The sequence below is a fragment of the Penaeus japonicus genome, unplaced genomic scaffold, assembly GCF_977035675.1.
Source record: "Penaeus japonicus unplaced genomic scaffold, GWHDUDI00000001_assembly GWHDUDI00000016, whole genome shotgun sequence".
Lineage (NCBI taxonomy): Eukaryota > Metazoa > Arthropoda > Malacostraca > Decapoda > Penaeidae > Penaeus > Penaeus japonicus.
This window is the reverse complement of record NW_028234418.1, coordinates 37037753-37062752: the sequence shown is the minus strand read 5'-3', so window position 1 is coordinate 37062752 and position 25000 is coordinate 37037753. Positions and strand designations below refer to the sequence as shown.

The window sequence follows — 25000 nt, the reverse complement described above, 5'->3', positions numbered from 1 at the left end:
ATCGTCCACTCTAGCCAGCATGTAAAATAGAAAATCTTAAAATCACGGCTGACCTTCGATTCCTAGCTCATGACGGTAGAAGTTGAAGTTGAATTAGAAGTAGAAGTAGAGAAGTAGAAGTACAGGAGGATAGAGGGAACACTAGTGCTATAATTATCCATTGAAATCCAGGATATGCTTCAGGTAGACTAATGCTCTGAAGTGTGATTGGTTTTTAGATGAGAATAGTAATATCAAAGCTATCAGTGATAATATAAATGATCATGATGATGATAATAGTGACGGCGATGATGATGATTCCGATGACGATGATCATGATGACGAGGATGATGATGAGGATGGCTGTGATAATGATGATGACAATGATGATGATGATGATGATAATTATGATGATAATGATAACGATAATGATAATCATAACGATAACGATACAGATGGTGATGGTCATAATGATTTTGATAATAATATTACAGTAACATTTATCGTTGCTGCTATGCATATTCGCAGGAAATTCAAATTCAGAAAGTAGTTAAAACCTTTAAAAAAGTGTCAAGGTCACTAACGGTGGGCCACGCCTGCAATAGCAGGGTTGGTATAGTATATAAAGATCTGTTCCTCTGGTTGAACCATCAGTGTGATCCTTACACCAGCAACATGAAGTTTGTGAGTGTGAACTGAATCTTGTTAATTGATGTGAATTAGCCATGATATTGATCTTGAAGGAAAATATTATCTTTCACTTAATGCACGAATTTCTTCGTTGCAATCTACAATCCATTAATGAGTATATATACACCCTCCCTAGGTTATCCTCGCTTGCGTTGCCGCCGTGGCTTTTGCTGCTCCCCAATATGACTCAAGCGAAGAGTTTGTGCCAATCCTGAAGGACGACCGCGTCCATGAGGAAGATGGAACTTTCAACTTCGACTTCGAAGCTGCCAACGGCATCCGCTTTGCTCAGGCTGGATCTCCTGACGGTGATGAGGACGCTGTGATCAAGGCTGGAGAATACTCGTATGTGTTGCATCTTCTCAATTTTTTTTCTTTTTTTCTTTTCTTAAATATGAAATCTTTAATGATATACGATATCGCAATTATGCTCCTTCCTATGAGATGTCTTCTCAGAGAATCTTACCAAACTTGATATTGTCACAGTTACACCGCTCCTGACGGCACTCCCGTCCACGTCAAGTACGTGGCTGACGAGAACGGCTTCCAGCCCCAGTCCGACCTCCTGCCCGTGGCTCCCGCCTTCCCCCACCCAATCCCTCAGTTCGTCCTCGACCAGATCGCAAAGGCTGCCGAGGAGGACCGTAACCGCTCCGACTCTGATGAACGTTACAATTAAACAAACAAGTCTATTTATTGTATAATATTATTCAATGAATCATGTACATACTGTATACCTGCTTTGTCTACCTCCTGACACAGTAATGAACTACTAAAGCTTGAAACAAAAATATATTTTATCGTCTTACGAGTTAAGGAATGAACAATTCACATGAGTTCTGTGACAAGAACCGTATGTGATCGTTTCCTTGTTTATCTGTAATGGCCTAAACATCATATTCAAAGTCATTATTATTGGTCATACAGTGATAAACATTTTTCTCTTAGTTTTATTGTGATGACTCACAATATTGAAATTTAAGAAGTGTTCTTTTCACTATACGCAAGTTTGAGCATCGATATTCGCACCGTCTACCTTTGCAATTGGATTTTCTTTTAGAAAATATTTTACATAATTTAGCATCTGCTCTTTTTACTTCTGTCTGTAAGAAGTTTTGTGAATACCATATAATTCATTAGCACATGAAAAAAAAAAAAAAAATCCAAATCATATTTTTGATGATGGTAATGATATGAATTGATAATGAGGATGATAGTAATGATGATAACAATAAACTCCAGATCCGGATATCTGATCTGCTTGTGTGTGTCTCTCCTCAATTCAAGAAAGAAAAAGTTGAAAGAAATCTTTGCAGTGGGTTGGTCCTCTTCCTGCGATTGCCAAAAATCGTTTCTGTTTGGTTTAGCTTATTGGTGACGACAGATATATGTCGTTTGCCTAAGACTGAATAATTCCACACTAACCGTGCATATAATGAAGTTCTGTATTGCTGGCAAAGGTGTCAGGTGCTGAGTAAATAAGACATATATAAATTAGTTTAGTTTAAGAAGCGGAAATCTTGATTCCCCGATTCATATAAAGAACACCAATGCTCCTCTTTTTCAACTCCAGGGTGTATTCAGGACAGGCGACAGGTAGCCTTCAGCTCTAAAGTGTGATTGGTTTATAGATGAAAACAGCTTTATTAAGTCCAACAATAACAATAATCAGGATAATGATAAAGATAATAACGATAATAGTAATAATGATAGGTATAATAATTACTCTTATCATAATCACAATAATATAAGTAATGATAATGAAAATTAAAATCATAAAAGTAATAATATTATCATTACAGCGACAACAATGATAATAATGATAATTTTCCGATGACTTTCGCCGTCTTTTCCACTGGCTTAAAAGTGTCTATAGACTGGGAACAGGTGTTGATTTTCTGTCGCTGCACTCTTCCCTGGGCAGCGTTGCTAAACGCTTAACTCCGCCCCATTCTTGGGAATCACGGGATGTGCACAGTTGGCTATTATTTTTTGCTATACACAGTCACGCATTATTTTAGCGGTCGAACTTTATAGGAATTAATTAGATTGATTGTATAATTTTCATTTATATTAAACAAAGTATGTACGAAAATCAGCAAAATAGGTTCAACCACCAAGAAACACGCAAAATTTCGCTTGACCGAATGGTGACAAAGGCTAGATAGGTTTGCTTATGCAAATCTTACATTAATCGAATCTGTGCTGATTACGTATAAATACTAATATGAATATAATTCTTTATAATTCCTTTTATATGTGTTCTGTAGATAAATATCATGTAATATTCTTAATAAATGAGCTTATCTTTTCTGCAAATTCGAACACAATAATTGGCGAAAACATTTCCAAAAGTGGAGAAACCCTGCTTCTCAATTTACAATACTTGCTCATAATACATCTTTCCAGCGGACTTAAGAGTTTTATTATGCCAAAGGAAAAAGGCCAAGTGATCAAATATCATTGCAGAGTATTGCTTTTGCATTTCATCATATTACGTTACACTGAGTAGAGGTCTATGCATAACCCCGCCCCAATGTCTAAATTTCTCCCCAACGATACCTGTCGTAAAAAAAGGAATCGTGCCGGCGGAAAAGAAGCTATGCTCTTTGTTGTAGAGTTGTGCTGTAGAGACTTGCATGCACTTTTCTTTACCTCTGCGAATACATATAAATTTAAGTCCAATATAACATAAAGAAAATACACACATATCAGTTATATTCGGTAGAAGTACAAATACAGAAAATTATTGATACTTTTAAGTAGTGTCAAGGACACCAACGGTGGGCCACGCCTGCAATAGCAGCGCTAAGGTCAAGAGGGAGCGTGCACTATATAAAGTCCTGTTCCTCTGGTTAAACCATCAGTGTGATCCTTACACCAGCAACATGAAGTTTGTGAGTGTGAACTGAATCTTTGTTAATAGATGTGAATTAGCCGTAATATTGATCTTGAAGGAAAATATTATATTTCACTTAATGCACGAATTTCTTCGTTACAATCTACAATTCATTAATAAGTATATATATCTCCCTAGGTTATCCTCGCTTGCTTTGCCGCCGTGGCTTTTGCTGCTCCCCAATATGACTCAAGCGAAGAGTTTGTGCCAATCCTGAAGGACGACCGCGTCCATGAGGAAGATGGAACTTTCAACTTCGACTTCGAAGCTGCCAACGGCATCCGCTTCTCCCAGGCCGGATCCCCCGACGGTGATGAGGACGCTGTGATCAAGGCTGGAGAATACTCGTATGTGTTACGTCTTATTTGCTTCTCAAATCTTTTTTTTTTCTCTCTCTCTAAAGATGATTTTGTTATGCACGTTTTCTTTCCAGTTCACAAAGAATCTTACCAAACTTGATATTGTTACAGTTACACCGCTCCTGACGGCACTCCCGTCCACGTCAAGTACGTGGCTGACGAGAACGGCTTCCAGCCCCAGTCCGACCTCCTGCCCGTGGCTCCCGCCTTCCCCCACCCAATCCCTCAGTTCGTCCTCGACCAGATCGCAAAGGCTGCCGAGGAGGACCGCAACCGCTCCGACTCTGATGAACGTTACAATTAAACAAACAAGTCTATTTATTGTATAATATAATTCAATGAACCATGTACATACTGTATACCTGCTTTTTTCTACCTCCTAACACAGCAATGAACTACTAAAGCTTGAAACAAAAATAGAGTCAGTCGTCTGGTGTGCTTTGTTTTTCCGTTAAGAAATAGGGAATGAACAGATCGTATGTGACCGTTTCCTTGTTGACATTCAGTGATGAACATCTGTCCCCTAATTTTACTGTGATGACTCGCATTTAAATTCAAGAAGTGATCTATTCACTTCATGTTTCCATGTTCATATCTTTCATTACTCAAAAAACAACGATTTTTGAGCATCACACCATTATCATGTATTAATCAAATTTACAAGTTAACGCAGACTACGCTAACTGCAAATCATTCCATAGCATACCAGCTAAAAGAAAGCTGGCAACCATGTTTGTCCTGTTTCCCTTTGAAATTAGATTTTCTTTTACAAAATATTTACATAACGGTACGTCTGATCTTTTTACTTCTATGTATGAGAAGATTTGTGAATACCGTATTATTAATTTTTCTTTTTATAAGCACATGAATATAAAAATCCAAATCATATTATGGATGACGGTAATGATATGACTTGATAATGAGGATGGTAGTAATGATAATAATAATAAACTCAAGGTGTGTACAGTATATCCGAGCTGCGTGTGTGCGTCTCTCTTCAATTCAAGAAAGAAAATATTGAAAGAAATCTTTGCAGTGGGTTGGTCCTCTTCCTGCGATTGCAAAAAATCGGTTCCGTTTGGTTTAACTTATTGGTGACAGCAGACGTAGGTCGTTAGCTTAAGACTGAATAATTCCACGCCAACTGTGCATATAAAACAGTGCTCAGAAATTCTGTATTGCTGGTAAAGGTGTCAAGTGCTGAGTAAATTCGACATAAATAAGTAAGTTAAGTAAGACACTTCAAAGTTCCTAAACCTTGATTCCCCGATTCATAGGGAACTCCAGTGTTCTAATCCTCTCTTTCAACTCCAGGGTGTGTTCAGGACAGGCGACAGGTTGTCTTCAGCTCTAAAGTATGATCGGTTTATAGAAGAAGACAGTTATATTAAGACCAACAATAACGATAATCATGATAATGATGATTATAAAAATAATAGTTGTAATAATTACTCTTCCCATAATTATAATGATAAAACCAATGATGTAATGACGATAATGATAATGATAATCATCATAATGATAATAATATTACAACAACAATGATGATGACAATAATGATAATTTTCAGATGATATTCGCCGTCTTTTCCATTGGCTTAAAAGTGTCTATAGACTGTGAACAGGTGTTGATTCTCTGCTGCTACACTCTTCTCTGGGCAGCGTTGCTAAACGCTTAACTCCGCCCCATTCCCGGAAATCACAGGATGTTCACAGTTTTTTTTTTTTTTTTTGTACAATTATTCATTTAATTTAGCAATCGAGCATTAGGATAACTAAATAAATTGAATATATAAGTTTCATATACATTTCAATAACGAATATGTAGGAAAATAATCAAATAGGTTCAGCCACAAGTGACTCGGAAAATTTCACTCGTTCGAAAGGTGACAAAGCCTTGATACGTATCGAATCTGTACAGATTGCGTATAAATACTAATGTGTGTACAATTCTTTATATTTAATTCTACTGTATATGTGTTCCTTCGAAAAATCTTGTGTCATTTTTAAATAAAATAGTTTGTTTTTCATTAGATCCGGACATAATAATTGGCGGAAACATTTACAAAAGTGGAGAATTTGATCCGGACATAATAATTGGCGGAAACATTTACAAAAGTGGAGAAACCTTGCTTCTCAATTTATGATACGTGCTCATAATACATCCTTCTAACAGACTTAAGAGTTTCACTATGCCATCAGGATATTGCTTTTGCGTGTTATCGCAAGTCTAGAAGTCTATACATAACCCCACCCAGTGTCTAAACCCCACCCCCACCATAAGTATTGTAAAAAAAATGAGTCGTGTCTGCAGAAAAGACTGCTATAATCATTGCTGCAGAGTCGTGCTGCCATTCACCTTTGCGCTATGAATAGTTGAATGCACTTGTCTTTGCCTCTGTAAATATATATAAATCTAATAAAAAAAAGAAAAAAAAAATACACACGTATCTGTTAGATAGACTCGGAGGAACTGCAGATACAGAAAATTATTTATATATCTAAGTAGTGTCAAGGACACCAACGGTGGGCCACGATTGCAATAGCAGCGCTAAGGTCATGAGGGAGCGTGCACTATATAAAGTCCTGTTTCTCTGGTTAAACCATCAGTGTGATCCTTACACCAGCAACATGAAGTTTGTGAGTGTGAACTGAATCTATGTTAATGAATGTGAATTAGCCGTATTGCTGAGCTTGAAGAAAAATATTATCTTTCATATAATGCACGAATTTCTTCGTTGCTATCTACAATCCATTAATGAATATATATATACACCTCCCTAGGTTATCCTCGCTTGCTTTGCCGCCGTGGCTTTTGCTGCTCCCCAATATGACTCAAGCGAAGAGTTTGTGCCAATCCTGAAGGACGACCGCGTCCACGAGGAAGATGGAACTTTCAACTTCGACTTCGAAGCTGCCAACAGCATCCGCTTCTCCCAGGCTGGATCCCCCGACGGTGATGAGGACGCTGTGATCAAGGCTGGAGAATACTCGTAAGTGTCATATCTTATTTGCTACTCGTTTTTTTCTTTCTTTCTCTGAAAATGATTTTGTTATGCATGTTTTCTTTCCAGTTCACAAAGATTCTTACCAAACTTGATATTGTTACAGTTACACCGCTCCTGACGGCACTCCCGTCCACGTCAAGTACGTGGCTGACGAGAACGGCTTCCAGCCCCAGTCCGACCTCCTGCCCGTGGCTCCCGCCTTCCCCCACCCAATCCCTCAGTTCGTCCTCGACCAGATCGCAAAGGCTGCCGAGGAGGACCGCAACCGCTCCGACTCTGATGAACGTTACAATTAAACAAACAAGTCTATTTATTGTATAATATAATTCAATGAACCATGTACATACTATATACCTTCTTTTTTCTACCCCCTAACACAGTAATGAACTACTAAAGCTTGAAACAAAAATAGAGTCAGTCGTCTGGTGTGCTTTGTTTTTCCGTTAAGAAATTGGGAATGAACAGATCGTATGTGACCGTTTCCTTGTTGACATTCAGTGATGAACATCTGTCCCCTAATTTTACTGTGATGACTTGCATTTAAATTCAAGAAGTGATCTATTCACTTCATGTTTCCATGTTCACATCTTTCATTACTCAAAAAACAACGATTTTTGAGCATCACATCATTATCATGTATTAATCGACTTTACAAGTTAACGCAGACTACGCTAACTGCATATCATTCCATAGCATACCAGCTAAAAGAAAGCTGGCAACCATGTTTGTCCTGTTTCCCTTTGAAATTAGATTTTCTTTTACAAAATATTTACATAACGTTACGTCTGATCTGAGAAGATTTGTGAATACCGTATTATTAATTTTTCTTTTTATAAGCACATGAATATAAAAATCCAAATCATATTATGGATGACGGTAATGATATGACTTGATAATGAGGATGGTAGTAATGATGATAATAATGATAAACTCAAGGTGTGTATATCTGAGCTGCGTGTGTGCGTCTCTCTTCAATTCAAGAAAGAAAATATTGAAAGAAATCTTTGCAGTGGGTGGGTCCTCTTCCTGCGATTGCAAAAAATCGGTTCTGTTTGGTTTAGCTTATTGGTGACAACAGACGTAGGTCGTTAGCTTAAGACTGAATAATTCCACGCTAACTGTGCATATAAAACAGTGCTCAGAAATTCTGTATTGCTAGTAAAGGTGTCAAGTGCTGAGTAAATTCGACATAAATAAGTAAGTTAAGTAGGACACTTCAAAGTTCCTAAACCTTGATTCCCCGATTCATAGGGAACACCAGTGTTCTAATCCTCTCTTTCAACTCCAGGGTGTGTTCAGGACAGGCGACAGGTTGTCTTCAGCTCTAAAGTATGATCGGTTTATAGAAGAAGACAGTTATATTAAGACCAACAATAACGATAATCATGATAATGATGATTATAAAAATAATAGTTGTAATAATTACTCTTCCCATAATTATAATGATAAAACCAATGATGTAATGACGATAATGATAATGATAATCATCATAATGATAATAATATTACAACAACAATGATGATGACAATAATGATAATTTTCAGATGATATTCGCCGTCTTTTCCATTGGCTTAAAAGTGTCTATAGACTGTGAACAGGTGTTGATTCTCTGCTGCTACACTCTTCTCTGGGCAGCGTTGCTAAACTCTTAACTCCGCCCCATTCCCGGAAATCACAGGATGTTCACAGTTTTTTTTTTTTTTTTTGTACAATTATTCATTTAATTTAGCAATCGAGCATTAGAATAACTAAATAAATTGAATATATAAGTTTCATATACATTTCAATAACGAATATTTAGGAAAATAATCAAATAGGTTCAGCCACAAGTGACTCGGAAAATTTCACTCGTTCGAAAGGTGACAAAGCCTTGATACGTATCGAATCTGTACAGATTGCGTATAAATACTAATGTGTGTACAATTCTTTATATTTAATTTTACTGTATATGTGTTCCTTCGAAAAATCTTATGTCATTTTTAAATAAAATAGTTTGTTTTTCATCAGATCCGGACATAATAATTGGCGGAAACATTTACAAAAGTGGAAAATTTTCATCAGATCCGGACATAATAATTGGCGGAAACATTTACAAAAGTGGAGAAACCTTGCTTCTCAATTTATAATACGTGCTCATAATACATCCTTCTAACAGACTTAAGAGTTTCACTATGCCATCAGGATATTGCTTTTGCGTGTTATCGCAAGTCTAGAAGTCTATACATAACCCCACCCAGTGTCTAAACCCCACCCCCACCATAAGTATTGTAAAAAAATGAGTCGTGTCTGCAGAAAAGACTGCTATAATCATTGCTGCAGAGTCGTGCTGCCATTCACCTTTGCGCTATGAAGAGTTGAATGCACTTGTCTTTGCCTCTGTAAATATATATAAATCTAATAAAAAAAAAAGAAAAAAAATACACACGTATCTGTTAGATAGACTCGGAGGAACTGCAGATACAGAAAATTATTGATATATCTAAGTAGTATCAAGGACACCAACGGTGGGCCACGCCTGCAATAGCAGCGCTAAGGTCAAGAGGGAGCGTGCACTATATAAAGTCCTGTTCCTCTGGTTAAACCATCAGTGTGATCCTTACACCAGCAACATGAAGTTTGTGAGTGTGAACTGAATCTATGTTAATGAATGTGAATTAGCCGTATTACTGAGCTTGAAGAAAAATATTGTCTTTCATTTAATGCACGAATTTCTTCGTTGCTATCTACAATCCACTAATGAGTATATATATACACCTCCCTAGGTTATCCTCGCTTGCTTTGCCGCCGTGGCTTTTGCTGCTCCCCAATATGACTCAAGCGAAGAGTTTGTGCCAATCCTGAAGGACGACCGCGTCCATGAGGAAGATGGAACTTTCAACTTCGACTTCGAAGCTGCCAACGGCATCCGCTTCTCCCAGGCTGGATCCCCCGACGGTGATGAGGACGCTGTGATCAAGGCTGGAGAATACTCGTAAGTGTCATATCTTATTTGCTTCTCATTTTTTTTTTCTTTCTCTGAAAATGATTTTGTTATGCATGTTTTCTTTCCAGTTCACAAAGAATCTTACCAAACTTGATATTGTTACAGTTACACCGCTCCTGACGGCACTCCCGTCCACGTCAAGTACGTGGCTGACGAGAACGGCTTCCAGCCCCAGTCCGACCTCCTGCCCGTGGCTCCCGCCTTCCCCCACCCAATCCCTCAGTTCGTCCTCGACCAGATCGCAAAGGCTGCCGAGGAGGACCGCAACCGCTCCGACTCTGATGAACGTTACAATTAAACAAACAAGTCTATTTATTGTATAATATTATTCAATGAACCATGTACATACTGTATACCTGTTTTTTCTACCTCCTAACACAGTAATGAGCTACTAAAGCTTGAAACAAAAATAGAGTTCGTCCTCTGGTGTGCTTTGTATTCTCGTTAAGTTTGGGAATGAACAAACCACAATTCTTTGACAAGAATCGCATGTGCCTTTTCCTTGTTGACATACATTGATAAACATTTTCCTCCTGATTTTACTATGACGATTTTCATTATTGAAATGGAAGAAGTGATCTTTTCACTATACGTAAGACTTTATGTTTCTATTTTCATATCTTTCATTATATAGAAAACAAAAACTTTTTAGCATCACACAATAATCATTTATCTGTTTAATACTTACCTGAAATTACACGCTTACACAGACTACGTTAATTACATACCATTTTATATCATACCAGCTAAAACAAAGCTGACAACATTTGTACTGTCACAATATGAAACCGGATTTTCTATGAATTTGTACATAATGCATAACAGTTTGTCTGCTTCATACTCCTGTCTTTGAGAAGTGTTCGGAATACCGTATTAAAACACACAAAAATAACAAAACAACATTGAATACATAATTAAAATCCGATTAATTTTATGGATGATATTGATGGTAATTGATAATGGTGCTAATGAAGATGATAATAAAGATAATTATAAACTCAAGATGTGCGTGTCTAATCTGTGTCTCTTTAATTCAAGAACAAAAATGTTAGAAATCCTCGAAGTAGGTTAGTACTCTACCTACGATTGCCAAAAATATTTTTGCTTTATTTAACTCATTGATGATAACGCGCGACGTGGTTCACTTGACTGATTTTTATGAATTAAAAGGGAGCATTAAAGATTTTGAATCATTCCACACTTACTGTGCATACACAATGGCACTTAGAAGTTCAACATTGCTGACAATGGTGTCAGGTGCTGATTAGATTCGACAGGATTAGATATTCCGAATTGTGCTCAGGAATTATGACAAGTACATTTTATACCTTTCACTTCCCTAAAAGGTACTTGCCATACGTAAAGTATAATTCTTATATGGAACATTAGCGCTCTAAGCCTCTCTTTCAAATCCCAGCGTGTGTTCAGGACAGGCGTCAAGTTATCGACAGCTCTCAAGCGTGACTGGTTTATGGATGAAGACAGCTATATTAAAACCAACAAAAACAATAATGATGATAATGATAATAATGATAATGATAATAATAATAACAATATCATTATTGTAGTAAAATCGATGACGATAGTGATGATGATGATGATAAAAAATAATGCTAATAGTAATGGTAATAATAATAATAGTAATAATGATGGTAATTATCATTGCAACAACAATTATGATAACAGTAATGATAATGTTACGAAAACTATAATTGCTGGTACAGAGTTGCGCTACCATTGCATCCTTGTGCTAAGGAGAGATATATGCAATTATATTTGCACCCGCAAAGACTTAGAATTTGAGTACTAAAAGTACAAATAAAAATTCACATTTATCAGTAAAGTAGATTCTGAAGTGCAAATGCAGAAAATGGTTGATACTTTTAGAAGTGTCAAGGACACCAACGATGGGTCACGATTGCAATAGCAGCGCTAAGGTCATGAGGGAGCGTGCACTATATAAAGCCCTGTTCCTCTGGTTGAACCATCAGTGTGATCCTTACACCAGCAACATGAAGTTTGTTAGTGTGAACTGAATCTTTGTTAATGAATGTGAATTAGCCGTAATACTGATCTCGAAGGAAAATATAACTTTCACTTGATGCACGAGTTTCTCCGTCACAATCTACAATCCATTAATGAGTATATATACCCTCCCTAGGTTATCCTCGCTTGCTTTGCCGCCGTGGCTTTTGCTGCTCCCCAATATGACTCAAGCGAAGAGTTTGTGCCAATCCTGAAGGACGACCGCGTCCATGAGGAAGATGGAACTTTCAACTTCGACTTCGAAGCTGCCAACGGTATCCGTGTCTCCCAGGCCGGATCCCCCGACGGTGATGAGGACGCTGTGATCAAGGCTGGAGAATACTCGTATGTGTTACGTCTTATTTACTACTCGAATCCTTTTTTTTTTTTTTTATTGAATATGATATCTTTAATGGTATACGATATTGCTATGCATGTTTTTTTTTTTTTTTTTCAACCAATTCACAAATAATCTTACCAAACTTGATATTATCACAGTTACACCGCTCCTGACGGCACTCCCGTCCACGTCAAGTACGTGGCTGACGAGAACGGCTTCCAGCCCCAGTCCGACCTCCTGCCCGTGGCTCCCGCCTTCCCCCACCCAATCCCTCAGTTCGTCCTCGACCAGATCGCAAAGGCTGCCGAGGAAGACCGCAACCGCTCCGACTCTGATGAACGTTACAATTAAACAAACAAGTCTATTTATTGTATAATATTATTTAATGAACCATGTTCATGCTGTATACCTGCTTTTTTCTACCTCCTAACACATTAATGAACTACTTAAGCTTGAAACAGAAATAGATTTCGTCGTCTGGTGTGCTTTGTATTCTCGTTAAGTTTGGGAATGAACAAACCACAATTCTTTGACAAGAATCGCATGTGACCTTTTCCTTGTTGACATACATTGATAAACATTTTCCTCCTGATTTTACTATGACGATTCTCATTATTGAAATGGAAGAAGTGATCTTTTCACTATACGTAAGACTTTATGTTTCTATTTTCATTTCTTTCATTATATAGAAAACAAAAACTTTTTAGCATCACACAATAATCATTTATCTGTTTAATACTTACCTGAAATTACACGCTTACACAGACTACGTTACTTACATACCATTTTATAACATATCAGCTAAAACAAAGCTGGCAACATCTGTACTGTCACAATATGAAACCGGATTTTCTATGAATTTGTACATTATGCATAACAGTTTGTCTGCTTCATACTCCTGTCTGTGAGAAGTGTTCGGAATACCACATTATCCATTAAAACACACACACACACACACACACGCACACAAAAAAAAAAACATTGAATACATGATTAAAATCCGATTAATTTTATGGATGATATTGATGGTAATTGATAGTGGTGCTAATGAAGATGATAATAAAGATAATGATAAACTCAAGATGTAGATGTCTAATCTGTGTGTGTGCGATTCTCTTTAATTCAAGAACAAAAATGTTAGAAATCCTCGAAGTAGCTTGGCACTCTACCTACGATTGCCAAAAATAGTTTTCTTTGGTTTGGCTCATCGATGATAACGCGCGACGTGGTTCACTCTACTAATATTTGTTAATTAAAAGTCAGGATTAAAGATTTTGAATAATTTCACACTTACTGTGCATACACAATGGCACTTAGAAGTTCGTCATTGCTGACAATGGTGCCAGGTGTTGATTAAATTCGACAGGATTAGATATTCCGAATTGTGCTCAGGAATTCCATATTTTTATGACAAGTAACTTTTTATACCATTCACTTCCTTAAAAGGTACTTGCTATACGTAAAGTATAATTCTTATGTGGAACATTAGCGCTCTAAGCCTCTCTTTCAAATCCCAGCGTGTGTTCAGGACAGGCGTCAAGTTGTCGACAGCTCTCAAGCGTGACTGGTTTATGGATGAAGACAGTTATATTAAAACCAACAAAAACAATAATAATGATAATGATAATGATAATAATGACAATGATAATAATAATAATAATAATAACATCATTATTATAATAAAATCGATGACGATAGTGATGATGATGATAAAAAATAATGCTAATAGTAATGGTAATAATAATAATTTTAATAATGATGGTAATTATCATTGCATTATCATACAACAACAATTATGATAACAGTAATGATGTTACGAAAACTATAATTGCTGGTACAGAGTTACGCTACCATTGCATCTTTGTGCTAAGGAGAGATATATCCAATTATTTTTGCACCCGCAAAGACTTAGAATTTAAGTACTAAAAGTACAAACAAAAAATTCACATTTATCAGTAAAATAGATTCTGAAGTGCAAATGCAGAAAATGGTTGATACTTTTAGAAGTGTCAAGGACACCAACGGTGGGTCAGGATTGCAATAGCAGCGCTAAGGTCATGAGGGAGCGTGCACTATATAAAGTCCTGTTCCTCTGGTTGAACCATCAGTGTGATCCTTACACCAGCAACATGAAGTTTGTGAGTGTGAACTGAATCTTTGTTAATGAATGTGAATTACCCCGTAATACTGATCTCGAAGGAATATATAACTTTCACTTGATGCACGAGTTTCTCCGTCACAATCTACAATCCATTAATGAGTATATATACCCTCCCTAGGTTATCCTCGCTTGCTTTGCCGCCGTGGCTTTTGCTGCTCCCCAATATGACTCAAGCGAAGAGTTTGTGCCAATCCTGAAGGACGACCGCGTCCATGAGGAAGATGGAACTTTCAACTTCGACTTCGAAGCTGCCAACGGTATCCGTGTCTCCCAGGCCGGATCCCCCGACGGTGATGAGGACGCTGTGATCAAGGCTGGAGAATACTCGTAAGTGTCATATCTTATTTGCTTCTCATTTTTTTTTTCTTTCTCTGAAAATGATTTTGTTATGCATGTTTTCTTTCCAGTTCACAAAGAATCTTACCAAACTTGATATTGTTACAGTTACACCGCTCCTGACGGCACTCCCGTCCACGTCAAGTACGTGGCTGACGAGAACGGCTTCCAGCCCCAGTCCGACCTCCTGCCCGTGGCTCCCGCCTTCCCCCACCCAATCCCTCAGTTCGTCCTCGACCAGATCGCAAAGGCCGCCGAGGAGGACCGCAACCGCTCCGACTCTGATGAACGTTACAATTAAACAAACAAGTCTATTTATTGTATAATATAATTCAATGAACCATGTACATACTGTATACCTGCTTTTTTCTACCTCCTGACACAGTAATGAACTATTTAAGCTTGATTTTACTATGACGATTCTCATTATTGAGATGATATAGTGATCTTTTCACTATACGTAAGACTTTGTTTCTATTTTCATATCTTTCATTACATAGAAAACAAAAGCATTTTAGCATCACACCATAATTATTTATCTCTAATACTTATCTATCATCTAAAATTACACGTTTACACAGACTACGTTAATTACATACCATTTTACAGCATACCAGCTAAAACAAAGCTGGCAACATTTGTACTGTCACAATATGAAACTAGATTTTCTATTAGAAGACATTATGCATAACGGTTTGTCTGCTTTATACTCCTGTCTGTGAGAAGATTTCGGAATACCGTATTATCCATTAAAACACACACACAAAAAAAAAAAAAAAAAAATAATTGAATACATTATTAACTCCGATTAATTTTATGGATGATATTGATGGTAATTGATAGTGGTGCTAATTAAGATGAAATAAAGATAATGATAAACTCAAGATGTGCATGTCTAATCTGTGTGTGGGCGATTCTCTTTAATTCAAGAACAAAAATGTTGTTAGAAATCCTCGAAGTAGGTTGGTACTCTACCTACGATTGCCAAAAATAGTTTTGTTTGGTTTAGCTCATCGATGATAACGCGCGACGTGGTTCACTTTACTAATAATTGTAGTAATGACGTGTTTTTTCGTCATACATGACGCAGGACCTCTTGCCTGACAATGGGCGTCATGGCGTTCGGGGATTTTGGATCACTATGTTATTTTATTGTACTATAAGTAATGAGTGAGTGGTGTTGACAATTGCAGTCATAATTATTATAACTGCCGTAATACTAAGCAAAATGTTTTTCAACTCACTTACAAAACCTAGATGGCACCACTTTCTCCTAGCACCAGCAGGAGAGAGAGCCTTGAATGGCACCCATCTATGGTCTCTAGCAAGCACTCTCTCTATAGAGTGATGGCACATAGCAAGTTCCCGACCTCTTGCTCTAAAGTACCGCAGATGAAAGATGTGCAGGCAAAACGAGAGGAGGAAGGTGACTCACACCATGCCCAATGCATACAATGTGCCCCTGTGCCAGTATGGATGCCTTTTATTGTGGCACTCACTGTCAAAAGCACAAATTTCCTTCCTCTTCCCTACTTCTTCATTTTGGATGGTCATAAATTTCATGTTCGTTCGTGACAGCACACAAATGCATAAAAATAAAGTTGCTTTTTGTCCTCCCCTAAAACAGCAATACTTTTATCACATCGAATATATATATATATAAAAAAGTTGATATGGACCCTGAACTACAATTTTAGTCAACTGCAGAATTGATGGAGCCTGTGATATGACAAATATAAATTTCTAAAAACACTAAAACACACACACACACACACAAATATATACAAAAAATGGCTCTAGCTCTACAATGAGGGACTAACGGGAGTGGGAAAAAAATCAAAATATGTTGCAGATGCTGCCTTGCTTAGAAATAAAACACATCCTGGAGACAGTGTAAGCAAATCTATCCCCCGTCGGCAATGGGTTAATCAAAAGTGAGGATTAAAGATTTTGAATCATTCCACACTTACTGTACATACACAATGGCACTTAGAAGTTCAACATTGCTGACAATGGTGTCAGGTGCTGATTAGATTCGACAGGATTAGATATTCCGAATTGTGCTCAGGAATTGTGACAAGTACATTTTATACCTTTCACTTCCCTAAAAGGTACTTGCCATACGTAAAGTATAATTCGTATATGGAACATTAGCGCTCTAAGCCTTTCTTTCAAATCCCAGCGTGTGTTCAGGACAGGCGTCAAGTTATCGATAGCTCTCAAGCGTGACTGGTTTATGGATGAAGACAGCTATATTAAAACCAACAAAAACAATAATGATGATAATGATAATAATGATAATGATAATAATAATAACAATATCATTATTGTAGTAAAATCGATGACGATAGTGATGATGATGATGATAAAAAATAATGCTAATAGTAATGGTAATAATAATAATAGTAATAATGATGGTAATTATCATTGCAACAACAATTATGATAACAGTAATAATAATGTTACGAAAACTATAATTGCTGGTACAGAGTTGCGCTACCATTGCATCTTTGTGCTAAGGAGAGATATATGCAATTATTTTTGCACCCACAAAGACTTAGAATTTAAGTACTAAAAGTACAAACAAAAAAATCACATTTATCAGTAAAGTAGATTCTGAAGTGCAAATGCAGAAAATGGTTGATACTTTTAGAAGTGTCAAGGACACCAACGGTGGGTCACGATTGCAATAGCAGCGCTAAGGTCATGAGGGAGCGTGCACTATATAAAGTCCTGTTCCTCTGGTTGAACCATCAGTGTGATCCTTACACCAGCAACATGAAGTTTGTTAGTGTGAACTGAATCTTTGTTAATGAATGTGAATTAGCCGTAATACTGATCTCGAAGGAAAATATAACTTTCACTTGATGCACGAGTTTCTCCGTCACAATCTACAATCCATTAATGAGTATATATACCCTCCCTAGGTTATCCTCGCTTGCTTTGCCGCCGTGGCTTTTGCTGCTCCCCAATATGACTCAAGCGAAGAGTTTGTGCCAATCCTGAAGGACGACCGCGTCCATGAGGAAGATGGAACTTTCAACTTCGACTTCGAAGCTGCCAACGGCATCCGTGTCTCCCAGGCCGGATCCCCCGACGGTGATGAGGACGCTGTGATCAAGGCTGGAGAATACTCGTAAGTGTCATATCTTATTTGCTTCTCATTGTTTTTTCTTTCTCTGAAGATGATTTTGTTATGCATGTTTTCTTTCCAGTTCACAAAGAATCTTACCAAACTTGATATTGTTACAGTTACACCGCTCCTGACGGCACTCCCGTCCACGTCAAGTACGTGGCTGACGAGAACGGCTTCCAGCCCCAGTCCGACCTCCTGCCCGTGGCTCCCGCCTTCCCCCACCCAATCCCTCAGTTCGTCCTCGACCAGATCGCAAAGGCTGCCGAGGAGGACCGCAACCGCTCCGACTCTGATGAACGTTACAATTAAACAAACAAGTCTATTTATTGTATAATATAATTCAATGAACCATGTACATACTGTATACCTGCTTTTTTCTACCTCACAGTAATGAACTACTAAAGCTTGGAACAAAAATAGAGATCGTCCTCTGGTGTGCTTTGTATTCTCGTTAAGTTTGGGAATGAACAAACCACAATTCTTTGACAAGAATCGCATGTGACCGTTTCCTTGTTGACATACATTGATAAACATTTTCCTCCTAATTTTACTATGACGATTCTCATTGAAATGGAAGAAGTGATCTTTTCACTATACGTAAGACTTTATGTTTCTATTTTCATATTTTTCATTATATAGAAAACAAAAACTTTTTAGCATCACACAATAATCATTTATCTGTTTAATACTTACCTGAAATTACACGCTTACACAGACTACGTTAATTACATACCATTTTATAACATACCAGCTAAAACAAAGCTGGCAACATTTGCACTGTCACAATATGAAACCGGATTTTCTATGAATTTGTGCATTATGCATAACAGTTTGTCTGCTTCATACTCCTGTCTGTGAGAAGTGTTCGGAATACCACATTATCCATTAAAACACACACACACACACAAAAAAAAAACAAAAAAAAACATTGAATACATGATTAAAATCCGATTAATTTTATGGATGATATTGATGGTAATTGATAGTGGTGCTAATGAAGATGATAATAAAGATAATGATAAACTCAAGATGTGCATGTCTAATCTGTGTATGTGCGATTCTCTTTAATTCAAGAATAAAAATGTTAGAAATCCTCGAAGTAGGTTGGCACTCTACCTACGATTGCTAAAAATAGTTTTGTTTGGTTTGGCTCATTGATGATAACGCGCGACGTGGTTCACTCTACTAATATTTGTTAATTAAAAGTCAGGATTAAAGATTTTGAATCATTCCACACTTACTGTGCATATACCATGGCACTTAGAAGTTCGTCATTGCTGACAATGGTGCCAGGTGTTGATTAAATTCGACAGGATTAGATATTCCGAATTGTGCTCAGGAATTCCATATTTTATGACGTACATTTTATACCATTCACTTCCCTAAAAGGTACTTGCCGTACGTAAAGTATAATTCCTATATGGAACATTATTGATCTAAACCTCTCTGTCAAATCCCAGCGTGTGTTCAGGACAGGCGTCAAGTTATCGATAGCTCTCAAACGTGACTGGTTTATGGATGAAGACAGCTATATTAAAACCAACAAAAACAATAATGATGATAATGATAATAATGATAATGATAATAATAATAACAATATCATTATTATAGTAAAATCGATGACTATAGTGATGATGATGATGATAAAAAATAATGCTAATAGTAATGGTAATAATAATAATAGTAATAATGATGGTAATTATCATTGCAACAACAATTATGATAATGTTACGAAAACTATAATTGCTGGTACAGAGTTGCGCTACCATTGCATCTTTGTGCTAAGGAGAGATATATGCAATTATTTTTGCACCCGCAAAGACTTAGAATTTAAGTACTAAAAGTACAAACAAAAAATTCACATTTATCAGTAAAATAGATTCTGAAGTGCAAATGCAGAAAATGGTTGATACTTTTAGAAGTGTCAAGGACACCAACGGTGGGTCACGATTGCAATAGCAGCGCTAAGGTCATGAGGGAGCGTGCACTATATAAAGTCCTGTTCCTCTGGTTGAACCATCAGTGTGATCCTTACACCAGCAACATGAAGTTTGTGAGTGTGAACTGAATCTTTGTTAATGAATGTGAATTAGCCGTAATACTGATCTCGAAGGAAAATATAACTTTCACTTGATGCACGAGTTTCTCCGTCACAATCTACAATCCATTAATGAGTATATATACCCTCCCTAGGTTATCCTCGCTTGCTTTGCCGCCGTGGCTTTTGCTGCTCCCCAATATGACTCAAGCGAAGAGTTTGTGCCAATCCTGAAGGACGACCGCGTCCATGAGGAAGATGGAACTTTCAACTTCGACTTCGAAGCTGCCAACGGCATCCGTGTCTCCCAGGCCGGATCCCCCGACGGTGATGAGGACGCTGTGATCAAGGCTGGAGAATACTCGTAAGTGTCATATCTTATTTGCTTCTCATTTTTTTTTTCTTTCTCTGAAAATGATTTTGTTATGCATGTTTTCTTTCCAGTTCACAAAGAATCTTACCAAACTTGATATTGTTACAGTTACACCGCTCCTGACGGCACTCCCGTCCACGTCAAGTACGTGGCTGACGAGAACGGCTTCCAGGCTGAGTCCGACGCCCTGCCCGTGGCTCCCGCCTTCCCCCACCCAATCCCCGACTTCGTCCTCGAACAGATCGCAAAGGCTGCCGAGGAGGACCGCAACCGCTCCGACTCTGATGAACGTTACAATTAAACAAACAAGTCTATTTATTGTATAATATAATTCAATGAACCATGTTCATACTGTATACCTGCTTTTTTTCTACCTCCTGACACAGTAATGAACTATTTAAGCTTGATTTTACTATGACGATTCTCATTGAAATGAAATAAGTGATCTTTTCACTATACGTAAGACTTTGTTTCTATTTTCATATCTTTCATTACATAGAAAACAAAAAATTTTTAGCATCACACCATAATTATTTATCTCTAATAACTTATCTAAAATTACACGTTTACACAGACTACGTTAATTACATACCATTTTACAGCATACCAGCTAAAACAAAGCTGGCAACATTTGTACTGTCACAATATGAAACTAGATTTTCTATTAGAAGACATTATGCATAACGGTTTGTCTGCTTTATACTCCTGTCTGTGAGAAGATTTCGGAATACCGTATTATCCATTAAAACACACACACAAAAAAAAAAAAAAAAAAAAAAAAAAAAAAATCATTGAATACATTATTAACTCCGATTAATTTTATGGATGATATTGATGGTAATTGATAGTGGTGCTAATGAAGATGAAATAAAGATAATGATAAACTCAAGATGTGCATGTCTAATCTGTGTGTGGGCGATTCTCTTTAATTCAAGAACAAAAATGTTGTTAGAAATCCTCGAAGTAGGTTGGTACTCTACCTACGATTGCCAAAAATAGTTTTGTTTGGTTTAGCTCATCGATGATAACGCGCGACGTGGTTCACTTTACTAATAATTGTAGTAATGACGTGTTTTTTCGTCTTACATGACGCAGATCTTGCATGACAATGGGGCTTCATGGCGTTCGGGTGCTTTTGGATCTCTATGTTATTTTATTGTGTAATTATAAGTAATGAGTGAGTGGTGTTGACAATTGCAGTCATAATTATTATAATGCCGTAATACTAAGCAAATGGTTTTTAAACTTACAAAACCTAGATGGCACCACTTTCTCTAGCACCAGAGGAAATGAGAGTGCTTGAAAGGACCCATTGCAAAGCTTCTCTCTTAGAGTGATGGCACATAGCAGGTTCCCGCCTCTTGGCTCTAAAGTACGCGATGAAAGTTGTGCAAGGCAAAAACGAGAGAGGAAGGTGACTCACACCATGCCCAAGCATTAACAATGGTGCCCTGTGCAGTTGGATGCCTTTATTGTGGACATCCTGTCAAAGCACAAAATTTTCTTCCTTTCCCTTACTTCTTCATTTTGGGATGGTCAAAAAATTTCATGTTCGTTCGTGACAGAGCACAAATGCATAAAATAAATTTGCTTTTTGTCTCCCTAAAACAGCAATACTTTATATCACATCGAATTATATATATTATCTATATATATATATATATATATATATATATATATATGTATATATATATTTATATATAAAGTTGATATGGACCTTGAACTAAATTTTAGTCAACTGCAGAATTGTTGGAGCCGTGATATGACAAATATAAATTTCTAAAAAACTAATAACACACACAACACACACACAAATATATACAAAAATGTCTCTAGCTTACATGAGGGACTAACGGGAGTGGGAGAAAAAAATCAAAAAATTGATGCAGCTGCGCCTTGCTTAGAAATAAAAACACCTGGAGACAGTGAAGCAAAAAATCATCCCCGTCGCAATGGGTTAATTAAAAGTCAGGATTTAAAGATTTTGAAACTACACATTCCACACTTACTGTGCATAACACATGGCACTTAGAAGTTGTCATTGCTGACACATGGTGCCAGGTGTGCCTGATTAGGATTCGGACAGGATAGATATTCCGAATTGTGCTCAGGAATTCCATATATTTTTATGACGTACATTATTATACCATTCACATTCCCTAAAAGGTACTTGCGTACGTAAAGTATAATTCCTATATGATGAACATTCTTGATCTAAACCTCTCTGTCAAATCCCAGCGTGTGTTCAGGGACAGGCGGTCTCAAGTTTATCGCTAGCTCTCAAACCGTGGACTGGTTTATGGATTGAAGACAGCTATATTTAAAACCAACAAAAACAATAATGATGATAAATGATAATATGATAATGATAGTAATAATAACAATATCATTATTCTAAGTAAAATCGTATGACTATAGTGATGATGATGATGATAAAAAATAATGCTAATAGTATATTGGTAATAATTAAATAATAGTTAATAATTGATGGTAATTATCCCAATTTGCAACACAATTATGATTACCAGTAATGAGAATGTTACGAAAACTATAATTGCTGGTTACCAGAGTTGCGCGTACCATTAGCATCTTTGTGCTAAGGGAGACTATATGCAATTATTTTTGCACCACGCAAAGACTTAGAATTTAAGTCCTAATAGTACAAACAAAAATACACATTTATCATTAAATAGATTCTGAAGTGCAAATACAGAAAATGGTTGATACTTTTAGTAGTGTCAAGGACACCAACGGTGGCCACGCCTGCAATAGCAGCGCTAAGGTCATGAGGGAGCGTGCACTATATAAAGTCCTGTTCCTCTGGTTAAACCATCAGTTTGATCCTTACACCAGCAACATGAAGTTTGTGAGTGTGAACGGAATCTATGTTAATGAATGTGAATTAGCCGTAATATTGATCTTGAAGGAAAATATTATATTTCACTTATGCAACGAGTTTCTCCGTCAACAATCTACAATTCATTAATGAGTATATATATCCTCCCTAGGTTATCCTCGCTTGCTTTGCCGCCGTGGCTTTTGCTGCTCCCCAATATGACTCCAGCGAAGAAGTCGATTTTGTACCAATCCTGAAGGACGACCGCGTCCACGAGGAAGATGGAACCTACAACTTTGACTTTGAAGCTGGAAATGGCATCCGTTTCTCGCAGTCCGGTTCCCCTGATGGAGATGAGGACGCTGTCATCAAGGCTGGAGAATACTCGTAAGTGTCATATCTTATTTGCTTCTCATTTTTTTTTTCTTTCTCTGAAAATGATTTTGTTATGCATGTTTTCTTTCCAGTTCACAAAGAATCTTACCAAACTTGATATTGTTACAGTTACACCGCTCCTGACGGCACTCCCGTCCACGTCAAGTACGTGGCTGACGAGAACGGCTTCCAGCCCCAGTCCGACCTCCTGCCCGTGGCTCCCGCCTTCCCCCACCCAATCCCTCAGTTCGTCCTCGACCAGATCGCAAAGGCTGCCGAGGAGGACCGCAACCGCTCCGACTCTGATGAACGTTACAATTAAACAAACAAGTCTATTTATTGTATAATATAATTCAATGAACCATGTTCATACTGTATACCTGCTTTTTTTCTACCTCCTGACACAGTAATGAACTATTTAAGCTTGATTTTACTATGACGATTCTCATTATTGAAATGATATAGTGATCTTTTCACTATACGTAAGACTTTGTTTCTATTTTCATATCTTTCATTACATAGAAAACAAAAATATTTTAGCATCACACCATAATTATTTATCTCTAATACTTATCTATCATCTAAAATTACACGTTTACACAGACTACGTTAATTACATACCATTTTACAGCATACCAGCTAAAACAAAGCTGGCAACATTTGTACTGTCACAATATGAAACTAGATTTTCTATTAGAAGACATTATGCATAACGGTTTGTCTGCTTTATACTCCTGTCTGTGAGAAGATTTCGGAATACCGTATTATCCATTAAAACACACACACACACACACAAAAAAAAAAAAAAAAAATCATTGAATACATTATTAACTCCGATTAATTTTATGGATGATATTGATGGTAATTGATAGTGGTGCTAATGAAGATGAAATAAAGATAATGATAAACTCAAGATGTGCATGTCTAATCTGTGTGTGGGCGATTCTCTTTAATTCAAGAACAAAAATGTTGTTAGAAATCCTCGAAGTAGGTTGGTACTCTACCTACGATTGCCAAAAATAGTTTTGTTTGGTTTAGCTCATCGATGATAACGCGCGACGTGGTTCACTTTACTAATAATTGTAGTAATGACGTGTTTTTTCGTCATACATGACGCAGGACCTCTTGCCTGACAATGGGCTTCATGGCGTTCGGGGATTTTGGATCACTATGTTATTTTATTGTACTATAAGTAATGAGTGAGTGGTGTTGACAATTGCAGTCATAATTATTATAACTGCCGTAATACTAAGCAAAATGTTTTTCAACTCACTTACAAAACCTAGATGGCACCACTTTCTCCTAGCACCAGCAGGAGAGAGAGCCTTGAATGGCACCCATCTAGCAAGCACTCTCTCTATAGAGTGATGGCACATAGCAAGTTCCCGACCTCTTGCTCTAAAGTACCGCAGATGAAAGATGTGCAGGCAGAACGAGAGGAGGAAGGTGACTCACACCATGCC

The 25000-nt window shown here is 37.3% G+C and overlaps 7 protein-coding genes, 3 long non-coding RNA genes and 1 pseudogene across 11 annotated transcripts; all 11 read left to right on the top strand.

Moving 5' to 3' along the window:
- Positions 1-636: 636 nt before the first annotated feature.
- Positions 637-1148, top strand: LOC147470309 (uncharacterized). Its single transcript, XM_086545569.1, has 2 exons — positions 637-663; positions 806-1148. Exons 1-2 carry the CDS (start codon positions 655-657, stop codon positions 1142-1144), a joined length of 348 nt encoding a protein of 115 aa, XP_086401695.1. The 5' UTR covers positions 637-654; the 3' UTR covers positions 1145-1148.
- An 8-nt stretch (positions 1149-1156) lies between these two features.
- On the top strand, positions 1157-1403 carry LOC147470308 (endocuticle structural glycoprotein SgAbd-1-like; the record flags this gene model as incomplete). The annotated part of the gene is made up of 1 exon (XM_086545574.1): positions 1157-1403. A coding segment is annotated over one exon (192 nt), but the record flags the coding sequence as incomplete, so codon positions are not given.
- A 2044-nt stretch (positions 1404-3447) lies between these two features.
- LOC147470306 (uncharacterized) lies at positions 3448-4286 on the top strand. Its single transcript, XM_086545570.1, has 2 exons — positions 3448-3566; positions 3707-4286. Exons 1-2 carry the CDS (start codon positions 3558-3560, stop codon positions 4025-4027), a joined length of 330 nt encoding a protein of 109 aa, XP_086401696.1. The 5' UTR covers positions 3448-3557; the 3' UTR covers positions 4028-4286.
- Positions 4040-4286, top strand: LOC147470307 (endocuticle structural glycoprotein SgAbd-1-like; the record flags this gene model as incomplete). The annotated part of the gene is made up of 1 exon (XM_086545573.1): positions 4040-4286. A coding segment is annotated over one exon (192 nt), but the record flags the coding sequence as incomplete, so codon positions are not given.
- Positions 4287-6545: 2259 nt separating this feature from the next.
- Positions 6546-7285, top strand: LOC147470305 (cuticle protein AMP1A pseudogene; annotated as a pseudogene). Its single transcript, XR_015191736.1, has 3 exons — positions 6546-6566; positions 6711-6919; positions 7032-7285. The product of XR_015191736.1 is annotated as a cuticle protein AMP1A pseudogene (transcript).
- A 2237-nt stretch (positions 7286-9522) lies between these two features.
- On the top strand, positions 9523-11306 carry LOC147470304 (endocuticle structural glycoprotein ABD-4-like). The gene is made up of 4 exons (XM_086545686.1): positions 9523-9552; positions 9697-9905; positions 10023-10058; positions 11264-11306. The coding sequence occupies exons 1-4, from the start codon at positions 9544-9546 to the stop codon at positions 11304-11306; spliced, it is 297 nt and encodes a 98-aa protein (XP_086401812.1). The 5' UTR covers positions 9523-9543.
- A 518-nt stretch (positions 11307-11824) lies between these two features.
- Positions 11825-14326, top strand: LOC147470303 (endocuticle structural glycoprotein ABD-4-like). Its single transcript, XM_086545685.1, has 4 exons — positions 11825-11938; positions 12079-12287; positions 12441-12476; positions 14287-14326. Exons 1-4 carry the CDS (start codon positions 11825-11827, stop codon positions 14324-14326), a joined length of 399 nt encoding a protein of 132 aa, XP_086401811.1.
- Positions 14327-14398: 72 nt separating this feature from the next.
- On the top strand, positions 14399-15133 carry LOC147470302 (uncharacterized). The gene is made up of 2 exons (XR_015191730.1): positions 14399-14420; positions 14562-15133. It is a non-coding gene; the product is annotated as an uncharacterized LOC147470302 (long non-coding RNA).
- Positions 15134-17536: 2403 nt separating this feature from the next.
- LOC147470301 (uncharacterized) lies at positions 17537-18279 on the top strand. Its single transcript, XR_015191729.1, has 2 exons — positions 17537-17566; positions 17707-18279. It is a non-coding gene; the product is annotated as an uncharacterized LOC147470301 (long non-coding RNA).
- Positions 18280-19938: 1659 nt separating this feature from the next.
- Positions 19939-20473, top strand: LOC147470300 (uncharacterized). The gene is made up of 2 exons (XR_015191703.1): positions 19939-19968; positions 20109-20473. It is a non-coding gene; the product is annotated as an uncharacterized LOC147470300 (long non-coding RNA).
- A 2710-nt stretch (positions 20474-23183) lies between these two features.
- Positions 23184-23924, top strand: LOC122266180 (cuticle protein AMP1A-like). Its single transcript, XM_086544991.1, has 3 exons — positions 23184-23192; positions 23335-23549; positions 23667-23924. The coding sequence occupies exons 1-3, from the start codon at positions 23184-23186 to the stop codon at positions 23857-23859; spliced, it is 417 nt and encodes a 138-aa protein (XP_086401117.1). The 3' UTR covers positions 23860-23924.
- The last annotated feature ends 1076 nt before the right edge of the window (positions 23925-25000 follow it).

Bases quoted from the DNA above. Each gene is read 5' to 3' on its own strand.
- LOC147470304 (XM_086545686.1), top strand. The intron at 9,906-10,022 runs GTAAGTGTCATA...ATATTGTTACAG, and splicing joins ATCAAGGCTGGAGAATACTC to TTACACCGCTCCTGACGGCA. The intron at 10,059-11,263 runs GTACGTGGCTGA...CTTCCCTAAAAG, and splicing joins GGCACTCCCGTCCACGTCAA to GTACTTGCCATACGTAAAGT.
- LOC147470303 (XM_086545685.1), top strand. From the start codon at position 11,825: ATGGGTCACGATTGCAATAGCAGCGCTAAGGTCATGAGGGAGCGTGCA. The intron at 11,939-12,078 runs GTTAGTGTGAAC...TACCCTCCCTAG, and splicing joins ACACCAGCAACATGAAGTTT to GTTATCCTCGCTTGCTTTGC. The intron at 12,477-14,286 runs GTACGTGGCTGA...TGATACTTTTAG, and splicing joins GGCACTCCCGTCCACGTCAA to AAGTGTCAAGGACACCAACG.
- LOC122266180 (XM_086544991.1), top strand. The intron at 23,550-23,666 runs GTAAGTGTCATA...ATATTGTTACAG, and splicing joins ATCAAGGCTGGAGAATACTC to TTACACCGCTCCTGACGGCA.